General features: G+C 60.3%; 1 protein-coding gene across 4 annotated transcripts in view; it reads right to left on the bottom strand.

Annotated features, from left to right (window-relative positions):
- Nfix (nuclear factor I X) overlaps positions 1-15,128 on the bottom strand; it is a 93,381-nt gene that overhangs the window by 18,879 nt on the left and 59,374 nt on the right. For all 4 annotated transcript variants that reach the window (XM_042670596.1, XM_042670598.1, XM_042670597.1 and 1 more), the window contains exons 3-5: positions 1,098-1,160; positions 753-827; positions 305-425 (exon numbers count right to left, since the gene is read on the bottom strand). In XM_042670596.1, the coding sequence (XP_042526530.1) occupies positions 305-425; positions 753-827; positions 1,098-1,160 (259 nt within the window). The remainder of the gene's footprint in view (positions 1-304; positions 426-752; positions 828-1,097; positions 1,161-15,128) is intronic.

The following is a 15,128-nucleotide window of genomic DNA, read 5'->3' as shown; positions in this document are numbered from 1 at the left end:
ATCCCAGGCTGCCACGCTCCAGCCCTTGGCCCCACTGCTCATGTCCACATGCCTTTTGGGCATCACTCAGAGGGGCTGGGCTCAAATGTTACATCCCCACAAGAGGGGCCTTCTTGGACCCTCATTTCCAGCCAGAGCCATGCCTTGTGAAGGTTTGTGTCTCCATGGCTGTGTGCTTCGAGACAACATAAAGTAGAAGCTTAACGGGTGGCTGAGCGCATGGGCCCAAGCCACATGAAAGCCAGCGCCCTCCACAAGAGAGGACTGGGTGATGGAGGAGAGAAGGGCGTGAAGCTGGGCTCACCTGGTGGAGGGAGGAGAGGTGATGGACCGCCGCCCCAGGGTCACCTGGTTTATGTTGTAGTAGCTGGGACTCTCCAGGTCCGCCAGCGAGAAGTTGGGCCCTGATGCCGTGGCAACAGGAGCTGGGGAGAATGAATGAGAGGCGTGAGGGTGAGAAGGGGTCCCCACAGACTGGGGGGGGGGTCTTTACTTCCCAGAGGCTCTGGGAGAGCTTGCTGTGAGGCCATGGGACAGGATGGTGGGTCACCTTCGCAGTCAAGGAAATCTGGTAACTCGGGGTTGGGGCTGGAGGAAACTTAGAGATGGGACTCTGGATAATTTAGGCTTCACCCAGCCTGGGGCCAAAGGGGCAGAGCTGACCTCTGCTCCACCGCCCCATTAGTCTGCCCTGTGAGGGAGTTCCTACATCCCCCACCCCCAACCCGGCCCAGATGGCAGGACTCACTTACTCTGTGATACTCTCACCAGCTCTGTCACGTTCCAGACCCCCGAAGTCACAAAACAGTCCTGGAAACTTAAGTGCCCTGAGGAGGGAAGGAAAAGGGTTGGTGAGTGGCAGCAAGGCTGGCAGGGCCCCCTCTCTGTTCCTCAAAAACTTCTCCCCCTATGGCCAGCCTCCTCCGCCCACCATCCTTGAGAGCTCTGCCAGTCCCAGGTCAACCTTGAACAGAGGTCAGCGCCCAGTGAGCCCCCTCCCCTTGGATGGCAGCCCAGGTCCAGTCACTTCCTGACTGAGTAGCGAGGAAGAAGGAGGGTGGCCAGGGCAGTGGTGGAGAGAGGAAGGGGACACTAACCGTTGGGCAGTGGTTTGATGTCCGCATCTCCTTGCTGGTTTGAACTATCTGATTGTCCGGATTCTGCAGGAGACACAAAGGGGAGGTTGAGTCAGGAGCCAAGCTTTGCAGAGCCACCAAGTTTGCCAGTGCCTTCAAGCCCTTCTTGTGGCTGAACCTGGGCAGCAGATCTTCCCCGGCCCTGGGAGCCAGGAGAGGAGACAAGAGGGCAGGGAGTGAGCTTGGCTTCCGGCCTCTAAGCTGCCGAGGGCTGACATCTGGGCTGGACATCTCTGCCTCTGCAGCAGGGCCACAGGTGGGGGGAGGGGGGTGTCCTGTGCACTGCACAGTGCTTGCCCACTAGGTGCCAGCAGTACCCCAGTTGTGCCAACCCAAACTGCCTCCAGACACTTCCCCCTGTGCCCTGAGGGACAGAGTCACCCATGAGGGAGCAGCAGCCAACAGCCAGTCCCAAGCCAGGAGGAAGCCCAGGAGAGAAGCCAGTGACCAGAGTTATCCACAGCTGGGGTGGACCTCAATGTGCCCGCCTCAATCCAGCTCCGGCTCCCAGAGGAGCATCCCCACCCCTAACTTCATTAATTAAAGCCTTTCCCGGGGCCTGTGCCTCCCCCGCCTCACCTTTATGCTCACAGGCAGTGCCTGGCAACCCGGAGGGGGAGGTGTGCCGCCCGCTCTGTGCCAGCCTGTCTGGGCTGTCTCATGCCCCAGTGCCACAGCTGCTCAGAGGCAGCCTGGAGACAAGGGCCCATTGTGTGGTGGGAGCTCAGAGGGCTGGGGGCAGGGTGGAGTGTGTGTGTGTGTGAATATTTTGCTGAGCTTGGGAAAGCCCCCCCATCCCGCCCCCAGGTCCTCCAGCATTGTGTGCCAGGGGCACAACGGGGACCTCCAGCACGCCTGCCTAGGCACGACAGCTGGCAAGAGGGTAGAGGTGCTGGGCAGGTTGTGGTGCAGGAGGAAGTAGGCACTTGGGGAAGAGTGGGCAGCTTGTAGGGGCCACAGGGGTGGCATCTGAACACTGGTGCCCCGGCTCTGCTCAGGGCTTTGCTCTCCAGAATGGCCCGCCTCCTGGATCTCACCCACAGCCTGTGTCTGGCCCGCTGGTGGCCAAGGCTTTGCCACATCTGTAACCGGGAGCATCGGCCAAGCTCTTGGCTATCTGCCTCCATGTGACAAGTGGAAAAGGGCCACAGTTGGGGGCCATGCTGTCCCTATCCTTTGCCTCACTTCATCTTTTAATTTCCAAGAAAGGAATCACGAATCGATTGTGCTGACCGATCCCACCCCTTGCACAGAGCATGCTCCTGTACCCCCTGTGTCACCTGGGGAACTCAAGAGTAGACTTCTCCCTGTGCCATCTCTTTGCTGGTGGCACTAGAGGAGCCACAACACCTCCTCCCAGGCTCCCTGGCAGCACCATGGCTCCGTAACTGACATCACAGAGGTGTGAATTTTCGTAGCACCGTTTTACCTTGGCCCATTCTTGGCTCTCTGGGGCTGATTCACACCCTGGCTGGTCCTGGTGGGAGGCCAGGGGCCCAAGTGGCAGGTATAGGGGGCTCACCCCAGGGCCTGCCTCCACTCTGCCCGGAGGCTCTCTCAATACAAAGCTTGGAAGGGGAAGGCGAAGGCTCTGCTGCCCAGGGGTCTCTGCTGGGGTTCCCACCTGGGTTCACCCTAGGACCAACTCAGCCCCTCTGAGTCTGGGTCAGTAGAGTGGGGCTCCGGGGCTGCCGCGTAGAGTGCTCCCAGCCCACCGTGAGAGGGCGCATGGCGAGGGAGGGCCACGCTCGGGCTCAGCATGGGGTGCGCACGCGCACCCTCAGCCAAAGGACAGAAAGAGGAGAGGACCCAACAAAGACATGGAGGTGCGCCAGAGACTAAGGCAGAGACAAATGGGGCTCCAGAAGAGCACGGCAGACAGGAAATCCTCTAAACCAGGACAGGGCCTGGCAGGGCGCTGCTGTTCCTCCTGCTAGCGCCCATCTACCTCCGTGTGGAGGAGCAGAGCAGGCAGCAGGGCACAGGGGCAGGACAAGGACCCGGTGAGGCGGCCATGCGCCCTGCAGGCGGCTGCGGCTCAGGCTGGGCTCGGGCGCTGCTGGCAGCCATCTTAGACCTTGGCAGCCATCTTACGCGGGCGGCCCCACAATGCCGCCACCGCCAGCCCCGACATGCTCAGCTCAGCTCTAGGACAAAAGGCACAGAGACACTAGAGGTCCATGCTCAGCTCCAGGACAAAAGGCACAGAGACACTAGAGGTCCAGACCGGGCTTGGAGTACAGGAGCCAGCCCTGTGGTGCAGTTCCCTCCCTACCCCCTCCCCCATCTGCTGGCCTGTGTCCTGGAAGGGACAGGGGGTTGGGGCTGGGACCGAGGGCTCTGCTCAGAGGCGGCTGAAGTCTCATGGGCCATGTCCAGTCCAGTAAGAGCAGACCCCTGCCCAGCAGGGTTTGGGGACAATAAGGGGTGTTAATGACATGCCAGCTCAGGGATGTACCCCCGGGCAGACAGAGGAAGGGCTGGCCGGGTTTCAGGCCACTGGGCTGTGGTGGTCAGGCCCCTGGCAGGGCCAGGAACACGCTGCCATGCCCAGGCTGGAGGGGGCTCTCTGAAGAGCCCTGCACAGGTCTGGGCCTGCCCTGGACATCTGGGCACCAGGGGCTGTATCCCAGGATGGCATGCCAGGGAGCATTCCTGTGACTGGACCCCTTCCCTGTCCAGGCTCCTAGGGAGAGAGGAGAGAGCCCCGGTAGGACACCCCCTCCCCAGGCTCCGCCCCAAGGCTGCAGCCTTTTATCTGGCAGAATAGGGCTTATCAGAGCCACCAGCTGAACAAACACACAAATCCATGGTTAGTGAGAAAAAACACTCTGCCTGAACTCTTTATCTCCTGTTCACAGGCCCCGCACACTGGCCACTGCCAACAGCAGAGGAGGGGACCGCTGCCACAGCGCCGTGCAGCCGGGCCATGCTCCCGCTCTGGAGGTGGGCACGTCTCCACGCTCCGTGTCTTGTTCACCTCCTGCGCCTTTCTTGCGCCCAGCCCAGGGTGGCTTTCCTGTGGCAGCCCCTGCTGGCAGGCCGGTGTGCATGAGTGAGTCTCTGCCCATGGGAAGCCCCCCTCCAGCGTCTGCTTTCTCACCAGGGACAATGGGCCAGCTGGTGGCCTGGAGGCCAGTGGAGAGGCAGGGACAGTGCTGGCTGGCACAAGGCAGGCAGGTGCCTCTCCATCTCTTATCCTCTCTCCCCCAGCCCACATGGGGAGGCTGGGCTTCTCCAGTCTGCTGTGGCCGGGTCGCTGGCATGCTTTTCTGCCTCAGCCCCCTTTCCAGTAGGTCTGCCAGAGCAGCGAATACTGTCTCCCCCCCCCCCCCCCCGCCACAGTTCAGGGCCATCCTGACCCAGGTCCTGTCCCCCACTCCCTGCCCCACTTCTTCGAGCAGGGACTAGGGCTCCTGCCATACCACACAGAGAAAAGAAATGGAGTAGAGGGGTCTTTGCCACCTCCTCCAAACCCAAGGCAACTCAGAGGCCCCTGAGGCCTAGTGCCGAGGACCAGAGATCCTCAGCTGCTGCTCATCAGCCTACCACTGCGCCTGATACTTTATCGGAATAGTCAGGCATCTGGGGACCAGGTTTGGGGAGGGAAGCCCACTGTACTTTTTCAGTGCCGGTGGGGGTGGGAGTGAAGCTCTCATCTCACACAACCACACCTTCGAGGGCCAAGCATCCCTTGGAAGGGAATGCTTTGTGGGTGGCGGCAGGGATGAATCTGGACTGCTAGGTGTGGAACTGGGTAGGCTCTGTGGAGGAAGTCTAGGAACAGCTCTGGTGGCCGAGCTACCTACATACTATGGGCTGCCCCCGTGCCACAAAGGCGGAATGCAGGCATGTGGGAGAACCCGGCTGAAGGTGGCCAGGGTAGACCCTTCCAAATCCCCCAGGATAACCACAAAGCTCCTCAACACTGTCTTCTTCATTCCTCCGCCAGATCCACCATGTTGGCCCCACCAACCTCCACCTCAGCTTCTTCCATTCCGTGAGTCCAGCTCCCTCGGCCCGGCCTCTTGACTCCACCTGCCTTCAGCGCTCCCTGGCTTGCACAGCATGCCTGTGGGGTCTGGGGGCTCTAGAGGGGAAACTCCGCCATTGGGAGGAACCCGGGCATGTGTGAAGAGCGGCGTTTCCAGCTCCATCTGATGGGATGTACTTGTGGCTCCCGCTAGATGAAGGGGGATTCCTGCACCTCGGCCCCCACATGAAGCCAGCCTGTTCTGTAAAGGGTCTCCCCATACAGCCTGTGGACCAGGCTCCTGGACTTCACCCTAGGAAGTGGGCCTCAGCTGCACCCACAGAGCAAACCTAGGACTATGTACACACTCCAGTTCGCATGCTCCTTGTATTCTGCAATGCATTTGCACACTTGCAGGGGCCAGCAGCCCCTGCATCCATTCACCACCAGAGGACTCACCCCTTCTGCACTTCTGTGAACTTTGGCGGCTCACGTGGCCTCAGCCTGCAGCCCCCAAAACAGGTGGGGGTGTGGTTCAAGAACCCATCTCTGCCCTCCCTAGCCTACAGCGCTCCTCCCAGCTCCCCCGCCTCTCTGCCTCTATGATTCCAGTGTCCAGGGCACGGGAAACCCAATCTCGAGGGGAGCCAGAGCCCAGCCTACAGCAATCAGAGCTGGAGAATGTGACCATTGTACCTCCTGAAACCCAAGTCCAGAATCCGAGACACCCTGAGGAGGGGGTGCGGATGGATGGGGGCTGGGGGTGGGTCACTGAGGGGTTCTCCCTGTCTCAGCAATCAGGACACTCAGGGATGAGGAAGTCTTGGAGAACACAGGGCAGCCAGAGGGCAGAGGGAGGGGGCTGGGCGGGGGCCCAGGGGGCCTGGGGAGGTCTGACTCCCCCCTACACTGCTCACCACCACAGCCACTGACATACCACATCCTGGAGCCACCCTGAGCGGCCCCCCCCCCGTCACCCCAGGAACAGTGTGTGTACGGTCTGGAACAGTGGACTAGCCAAGAAACGCAACCTGAATCTGTGGAGGTTTGGGGGTACACTGTTACTCTATCATCATTCTCCTCTCATCCCACTTTCACTCATGGACCTGTCCTAGTTCCAGTCTTTGGCTTGAGTCTCCTATGGGAGGGGCTGGGGAAGATAGGGTGAGCTAGGTGAGGGGTAGAGAAGGGAAGGCACTGAATCACACCCCCTGATACCCCCAAGACTGCTCCCGGGCTGAAACTCAAGGCCTCAGGGCAGGCAGACTCAGAGGCTAGGCCTGATGCATCCTCTCTAGATCCTCTACCCTCCATCCTGGCTTCACCCCCACCCCCACCCCCTTGGAGCTCTCAGGAGCCCTGGAAGGAGCCCTCCCCCCCGCCCCCACAGCCCTGCCCTGACAGCTGCAGGACTGTCTATGTGGTACATGGCTTGTGCTGCCGGGACACCCACAGAGAGCATCCACCCACCCAGCTCCGTCTAAGCGCCTCATGCCCACAGGGTGTTGGGTATTCCTGGGTGTCTCAGAGACACAGAGGGCCAGAAATTCCCACCAGAGAAGAATCCCCAACAGAGGGTAGGAGATAACAAAGCTGCTCCGCAGACCCGAAGGGCAAAGGTCTGGGGAGACAGGGGCAGGCATTGCGGGGGGCCTAGGGCTGTCTCCCCTCACCCTAGGTGAGGGGGCACGCCAGGTGGAGAGGAAGAGGAAGACGGTGGGCAGATGAAAGAGCTTCTGGGCTCCCCAAGTCACATCTGTGCTGTGGGATCTCCCAGGCCAGGGAGCCCTGCCCTGACTGAACTGCTTCCTCATCTCCAAGGTGGAGGTAACACCTAGCAGCAGTTGAGGAAGCACAGATAAAGCCATCTGAGCTCAGGTCTGGCTCCCCACACTCCAGTGGCGTCCACCGGCCCCGGCTCCTCCTCCTCCCGCTCGGCTCCCACACCACCTTGCCTGTTGTCCCCAAGAGCTCATGTTCTTGGTGACATGATCCAAGATTGTAGGTTGGGCCCCAGACCCTGCTGTGGTGAGTAGAGGGGCCTGGTCCACTGCAAAAAGCAGCAGAAAAGGCAGAGCTGGATAGACCCGTATACAGGCAGGACCCCCTCTCCTTACAGCCATCAGTAAGTGCCCTGAGGCCAGGAACAGGATAGAGGAGATCAGGGGAAAAAGACTGCAAGATGGCAAAGTCCAACAGGACAGGAGGAAGACAGTGTTTGTTCCCCTGGGTCTGAGGATGCTGCTCCCAACAGCCTCGCTGGGGACAAAGGAAGGAGGGCAGAATCCCAGGCCCTGACCCCTAGGTAGTCAGCGGCTCCCTTGGCAGTGCTGGCTTCTGCCACCACTAGGCTGGAAAGTGGGAGCCAGCTTTTCTCAGAGGACCTGGGGCTGGAAGTCACGTGGTGGTGGGGCCCAGACAAGTGGTCCCAGCTCTTGAAGCCTCTGATCCCTTCCACAGCCTGAAGGTTAGAAATTGAAACAGAATTCTCTCCACACCCAGTAGGCTAGGAAAAGCCAAAGGCTCTGAGGAGAGAGGGCCTGTCCCAGCCAGGAGCTCAGAAGCCACTTCCCACCCCTCCCCCTCTATTTACAGCACTGCCCTTTCTGGCCCTTTGAGCTGCCCAGGCCAGGCCAGGCCAGGCAGACATCTGCCCCCACCCCCAGCTGCTCCTAGGCTATTAATAGTGTCCCCACCTTCCCAGAGCCGGGTATGGCCCTTTCCCAGCCCCCACACAGTTTACCCTTGAACTAACTTCATAGCAGGATAGTCTTCCCAGGCTAAGGCCAACCCAGCATGAGAAGGGGAGACCTTGTGGGGCATGCAGGAGTCTAGAGAAAGAAAGAGGGGAGACAGCAAAGCCTAGTGAAGCAGAGAGACACAAAGGGACAGTCTAGAGGTAGAAGGTAGAGGGGTTCCAGAAAGGGGCTGGTGGGAGGGAATTGGTCAAGGCAAAGAAGCTGAGGCTGAGAGGGCGGAGGGAGACAGAGACAGAGAGAGACAGAGAGGAGAGAGAGAGACAGAGAGAGGGAGAGGGACAGAGAGACAGAGAGGGAGAGAGACAGAGAGGGAAGAGAGAGAGAGAGCGAGAGGGAAGAGAGAGAGGGGGTCTGCACAGGAAGGAGAGGCTGGTGGTTTCAGGAGGCAGGCAGAGGGAGGAGAGCAAGCAGAGAGAGGAAGAGGAGGTAGGGGAAAGGACTGCTTTAGGGGAAAAACAGAACTGAAGGGGTGAAACACTCCAAGAGCCCAACTGCCTGGGGCTGCCACCCAGCTGCTGGGCAGCAGGAGGAGCTAGGAGACCCGGGAACAAGGAAGCCCCTTCCCAGATCTTCTGAGGAAGGGAGGATGAGGAGAAAAAAAGAGGAGGCTGAAGAGAGAGGAATAGTGGCAAAAGTATCCTCACAGAGCCAGGGCAGGTCCCTAAGCTTCCCAAGGTGGGAAGCCAGAGGACGTCCTGCCCAGAGCCTGTTCCAGCTCCCCCCCTCCCCCAGCTCCCCTCCCCTCCTCACACCTCCTCAAAGCCCAGGAATGCTTGGGGCCTGAGAAGGAAGGCCACCACCTACCTCCACGCGCTCCCCAGGGAAGGGGCCAGGCTGAAGCTGCTGGCCTCGCTTCCCCATCTGCTCCCCCTGCACCTGCCTCTACCGGCCAGCAATGACCCAAAGGCATCGTCCCCCACTCAGGGGGCTCACCTTGGCTCATACAAAGGGGGGACACACATAATTGGACCCCCCCCATTCAGAGGTTTGAGCAAGGCAGCCTCAGACTGGGGCAGGGCTTGGGAGTGGGAGATTCTGGCCTGAGATACACAAGAGCCCCAGGCATCTGGCCAGCAAGTCACCCCGGACCCTACTAAACCAGAAAGTCCTTGAGGACACATCCGTGTGTTTTGTTCCCAGATGCACCTGCAAAGCCCAGCTGGAGTGGGCCTCTGAGCAGATACTTCTAGATGTTTCTCTCAACTAGATTATTCCTCTAACCACCAGGAACAGAAGCATCAACTAGCTGGCACCTTCCCCTGTGAAGACAGAGCATCTTCCCTGCAGGCCTGGGCTGCCACTCGTGCCCAGTGAGATGTGGAGGCCTCAGCACCACTGGCCCCTGCAGAACCCAGTGGGGCCTGGCACAGAAGCATTGTCTCCCAGGCCTGCCCCTCTCCTCTACCCAGGAGACCCCAAGGTGGCCACTGCCCAGGGCCACCCTGAGCAGAGGGCCTGGGCCTCTGACTCTCAAGGGGGAGCATCTACAGAGATGGAGGCCTACTGGGAGTAGGCCCAGTCTGGCTTTGAAGAGCGGACCATGCACATGTGGGAACGGTTCAGGCTGCTGGGGGCGGGAGGGGCACGCTCACACCAGGCCTGACTGGGAGGCACCCTGAAGGACCCCCGAGGGACTCCCAGGGTGGCTGGCGCGCTCAGGCTGTGCTGTGCTCCCTGACACGGTAGCTAGGTGGCGCAGCAAGTTAACACTAGCTGCCCTCCACAGGCTCCGCTGGGGGAACTGTGGGCAGCCAGCCCAGAACTCCAGGGGACAGACAGGGTTCCCTCAGCACACCCACAAGGCCCTGCAGGAGGGGAAGGACCCAGTCAGGCTGAGGCCACCAGGCTCTGGGTTTTGCTCAGGGAAGGAGCTCTGGTTGCGGCTGCCGCCGCCGCCACTGCAACCACCACTGCCAAATGTGTCCCATGATCCGATGGAGGCCGTGCTTCCCGTCCGCATTGATTAGGAACAGCTTGCAGAGCGGGGGGCCGGATGGAAGGGGGGCTTGTAATGGGAGGTGGGGATGCCAGGTGCATGGCTTGGAGGGGTGTGATCAGTGGACCCCGTCCCACCCCAGGGGAGCAGCTCTGAGTCCTGCCTGCCCGTCCTCGCCACATCAGGGCTGCCTTGGATTTGCGCAATCTTCAGCTGTGTGACCCCCCAAGAAGATTCCCCACACGTCCAAGGTGCCCTGTGTGGGGGACGATGCAGACTTGGCAAACTCCTGACAAGGATGGTCTCTCTACCATCCGCCCATGCAGGGATGGGGGAGGGTGATGGGGAGTAAAAAGGAGAGTGAAAGTCAGAGATCAGGAACCAGAGAGAGGGAGGGAGGGAGAGAGGGAAGGGAAGGGAAGGGAAGGGAAGGGAAGGGAAGGGAAGGGAAGGGAAGGGAAGGGAAGGGAAGGGAAGGGAAGGGAAGGGAAGGGAGAGAAGGAAGGAAGGAAGGAAGGAAGGAAGGAAGGAAGGAAGGAAGGAAGGAAGGAAGGAAGGAAGGAAGGAAGGAAGGAAGGAGAGAAGGCACCACCATTGCTGTGCCGTGGTGGAGGCAGTGAGCAGGCACATCCTCCTAGGCTGGGCAGCAGCGGTGTGGAAAAAGGCCCCTTTGTTCCACCAGGAGGTTAGCTGAGGTGAGGCCCGCCCCTCCAGCACCCCCACCCCTGACCCTGAGCTGGACAGATCTCTGCTCTGCAGGGCTTGGCTGCATCCTTGGCCCCCAGTGCTCAGCCCCAGAGCAGAACAGCAGAGCTGGCCCTGCCTTGCCCAAACCCAGAGCAGGTCTTCTCCAATGGGTCCCCGGATGCCTGCACTGCCGGCCTAGCACACCTGGGCCTCTCCTAGGCTTGAGACATACAGACAGATTCTACAACACCATGGGCACCTCACAAGCTCAACAAATGCCATGCAGGGAGAAGGCACCCGGCAGGCTCACTGTTCAATCCTGCCTCTCCGAGATGAGGCCCGCCTCCCGCCTGTGCCCATTTTAGCTATGGGCCTTTCCCAGTGAACTGGGGCTCTTTTTGGGGCTTTCTCAGAATGGAGGTTGGGTTTTGGACTAGGGGTGCCCTCAGTGGGGTTCTCTGTCTCCAGGGAAAGAGCCCAGACCACATACCATAGAGCTGGCCAAAACAGAGGCTGAAGTTAAGGATGAGCAGGGCCAGAAGCAAGGCCCCCCTACCCTCTACACTCCACAGCACACCCAGTCCCTAGTCCCCAGCTGGGGTGGGGACTAGGTGCTCCGCCTCCCACAATCCCCTCTCCATGTGCTATCCCTATGCGCTCTGTCTCCACAGGCCTCTCTCCATGCAACTCCTTAGAGTCCCTGGCCACTCCTATGGGGTACTCACAGCCCCCAACACAAAGCTTTTCCACCTCTCAGGACAAGGCTGTTTACACCTGTCCCAGTTGTGCTGCATTTCCTTTCTACTCAGCCGTGCCACCACCTCCTGCTCCCACCCTGAGCCTGGAAGGAGGGACTGGTCTGGGTCCTTTTATCCCTGACAGTCCCAAGCCCCTGTCTTCACGCTGGGGGGCACCCCTGGGGGCGGGGCACCTTGTCTGAGGTGCTCACCTTTCACTGGCCCAGCTGAAAGCAAAGGGGTAGGGCAGGAGAGCTCTGGGAACGGGGTAGGGGGAAGGAGGGGTAGGATTGAGCAGCTGGAGGTGTGGGTAGCCGGCATGGGCTGCTCCTGGCTACAAGAGGGGGCAGCTCTGATACACAGTGTCCTGCCAAACCCCAGCCTTTTAATTCAATTAGGCACTGGACAGACTTCCCAGATTTTCCTGTGTGTGAGAGCATGTGAAAATCCTGATGTGCCTGCGTCCTCTGACCTGTGAGAGGGCTGGTGGAGAAGGAAGAGGGGAGGCAAGCGGTGAAGGAGACATGGGGGGCAGAGGAGAACCTCATCTCTGGAGACCCTGTCCTAGATGTGGGCTGTAGGCCAGCACCTCTGGAGCCTGCCCACTCCAACCAAAATGTCTCCACCATCATCAAAGGTACGTTAGGGGCGGAGCCAGCCAGCAAGCTTCCCAAAACGCAGAAGACAGGAAGGCACGCTTAGGCTTAGGCACGCATTTCCCCCCCCCTCAACCCACACACACCTCTTCCACATTCTCCCACCTCTTCCGCTTAGGGCTGCAGTCTGGCCTGCTTGCCTCTTTTTCTCAGCTATACTCTCCACCTGGCCACCTGGCCACAAAGGCCCTTGATGGTTCTATAAAGCCAAATGCTAGGCATGTGCCATGCAGTCCGGAGCTTTTCTCCCAGCAGGTGACCCAACGGAGCACGAAGAAGGCTGTCCCAGCCAGGCCTGAGAGAAGCCTGCACTCCGTGTTGTTGGAGCAGGGGCCACAGGCATGGTAGGGCTTTGCTGGGGACAGATCTTTGAAATATCCTGCTGGATCCCTAGAGACTATAGAAGGCTTCCTACTTGTCTCCTGACCGAGGGGAGACTGCAGGGAAGAGCCAGCTGGCAATGCCACTAGCCCAGTTCCTGAGGTCACCTGCAGGAGTCCCGCCTCAGGAAGAATGTAGGCAGGGCCTACTTTCTCCTCCTTTGTGGGTCCAGGGGATCTCTCCCCAGCCCTCCTAGAGCCCTGCCAGCCCCCTTCTGGGAGCAGAGCCAAAAAGATGGGAGAAGGATGTTTATAAGCTGCTAAAAGGGAAAAGGAAAAAGAGGGAGGGGGGGGCAGAGAGGCCCAGGCTTCCAGGTAGTGTGGACTGGGGCCACAGAGGGGAAGGGGAGAGGGGGAGGCCAGTTTCCCCAGGGGTTGCAGCATCTGGCAGACCGGAGGAAGAAACAGACCTGCCCCACCCAGCACGGCCAGGCCTGACTGACTGTCCCCTCACAGTGGTCTACCAAGGGACAGGGCTGGACGCTTGTGTCTTGACCCTCAGGACTCTTGAGACGCTTCTGGTCTTTTGGCTTTTATTTTCCCCGTGTGTTTCCCCAGTTCAGCCCAAGGGGGAGGGACCAAGGAAGGACTGGGCGTGGGGAGCGGGGCTGTGGGGTTTGTCAGGAGCTGCTTGGTGGGAGCTGGGCTCCGGCTTACTCCAGCTCACTGGTAGGGTTCTGCACACAGCTAATGGGAGGCTGGCAGCGGCAAATTGTTGTTTACTTTTAATTAAGTAAACAATGTCGGCTTTCCGCCTCCTCCCCTGCCATCCCAGCCAGTAATTTGGGGGATGACAATGGGGTTGTTTCCTTCCTCCTGCCTCCTTTCCCTCCCTCTGCGCACTCCTGCTCTCTGGGGGCTCGGAGGAGCCCTGGAACTTGCTGCTGCTGGAAGAGGCTCCACCCACGGGGACAGGACAATCAGCCACCTGACTGGCCGGCAGAGGCGTGGCTTCCCTGTCACCTCCGCTGAGGGTGAGGGGACAGTCGGGCCCTGACTCCTCAGGCACTCCAGAGGTTTCTCTCTGCTCTCCTTCCTTCTAGCTGTCACCTAGAAAATCCTCCCAAAATGAAGGGACCAAAAGTCTCTGAGGAATTTGGCAGCAGAGACCCAAAGCCCCATAGGGAGAGATTTCCCCCAGGAATCCCATCCCCCACCCACAGGTCACCAGCACATTCTAATCCAGAACCTTCTGGGGGGGAGGGGGTGCAGGGCCAGGTATAAGATGGCACCAGCTTTCCTCAGAAGTGGAATGGGCGTCCTGGCCTTACTTGGCAGTGGTGCTGCCCTGAAATTCTTAACCTTTGAGCAGCCCCCCCCCCCCCCACAGTGTTCTTTATGTCCTACTGGAGCCCACGAATTCTATAACCAGTCCTGGGGTGTAAGTAGAGCCAGTCTTTCACCCCCGGGGCTCTCCTGCTGGTGCTGGTCTCCCTGAGTGGGCCGACAAGGAGCAGGGGCTGTGAGTCCCCAGGGAGGCTGAATCCTAACCCAAACCAGCCTGGATGGTGTGGTGCCAGCCAGCCAGGCCAGGCTTCTGCAGAAACAAGATGCTCCTAATACAACTGGGTACCTGGTCTACCTCTGAGCCCTGTGCACACAGTGGGTGTTCTATACTTGCAGGAGAGCTGAGTAGAAGGGAGTAGAGGGGAATCCCTGAAGCCCTAATCCTTCCAAGGGATTGAGTAGTGGGGTACTGAGCCAGGCCCAGCATGGGCTTTCTCTGCAAGGTGGGGGGCTGGGTGGTGTGCAAGCCGCCTCCCCTAGCCCACAGCTCCTGCTTCTTTCCAAAGGGCGGGGGCTGGATGCAATTTCAGCCGCAGAGCTGGGCTTCTGGCTGGAAGCAATTTTCTCATTAGGACCCCAGGCCTGCCCGCCCCGCTGGTTCTGAGCCCTTACTCCTCTCCTGCAAAACCGCACCCCACAGGCCTCCCGACAGACTACTCACACGCACAGGGAACCGCACGTGTACTGAATCAAAGGGGCGATTGTGGGGTCACTCCTGGGGGGCTGGGAGCAAGGAGAAAGCTGCTGGCACAAGGCCTTGGGGTAGGCAGAGGCGGGGAGTGAGGCTTTGGAAGATCCGTAGTCCTCACCAGGTTCACCCCCACTCCCACCCCGACAGTCTTGGCAAGGAGAGGGTCCCAGACCCCAGAGGCTGAGGGACCTGGAGCCCAGTGTGCAGGCCTCACAGGACACTGCTGAGGGACCACCGAGCGAGCAAGCGAGCCAGCGAGCGAGCCAGCGAGTGCTCAGGCTTGTCACCAGCCACAGGCCAGCTGGGCCTGGGGCGAGCAGATGGGCTCTCAGGAGGCAGACCCCTTCCCCCAGCCCGGAGGCTGCTGTAAGTGGAGGGTGGTCTCGGCGAAGGGAGGGGGAGCGCCGAGGCCGGGAGGAGCGGCTCTGCTCCACAGACACATGTGGTTGGACTTAAAAAGCTATTAGGGAGTGAGGTGCTGGCGGGAGTGCAGCCGGCCCTCGCACCAGAGGGGGGGGAGGGCAGATGCCGAGGTGGTGAGCTCAGCACCCCGCTGCTCTCACTCCCTCCCGGGCAGGCCTCGGACTCGGGGGACCCTCTCCAGGCAGGAGAGTGCAGCGCTGCGCTGGCCCTCAGGGGAGGGAAGGCAGGCTGCTGCTGGGCCTGGGCCCAGAGCAGACTCTGGGAAGTACAGTGTTCTTAGGACTCCGGCAGGGGCGGGCCAATCTCTGGGGGAGGGGTGGAGAGGGACGGCCTGGAGCTCCCTGCCTTCTTGGGGTGACAGCCGGCTGGAGGTCTCCCTAAGCGGGGGAATGTGGCATTTGGTAGGGCTGGAAGGGGGAGATCCAGAGAAGAGCCAAAGAGCACATGAGCACATGGGGGGGGG

This window comes from Dipodomys spectabilis, unplaced genomic scaffold, assembly GCF_019054845.1.
Source record: "Dipodomys spectabilis isolate Male_0828 unplaced genomic scaffold, ASM1905484v1 ptg000573l, whole genome shotgun sequence".
Classification (NCBI taxonomy): Eukaryota; Metazoa; Chordata; class Mammalia; order Rodentia; family Heteromyidae; genus Dipodomys; species Dipodomys spectabilis.
The sequence above is the reverse complement of the archived record's forward strand: the minus strand, read 5'-3'. Positions and strand labels throughout refer to the sequence as shown.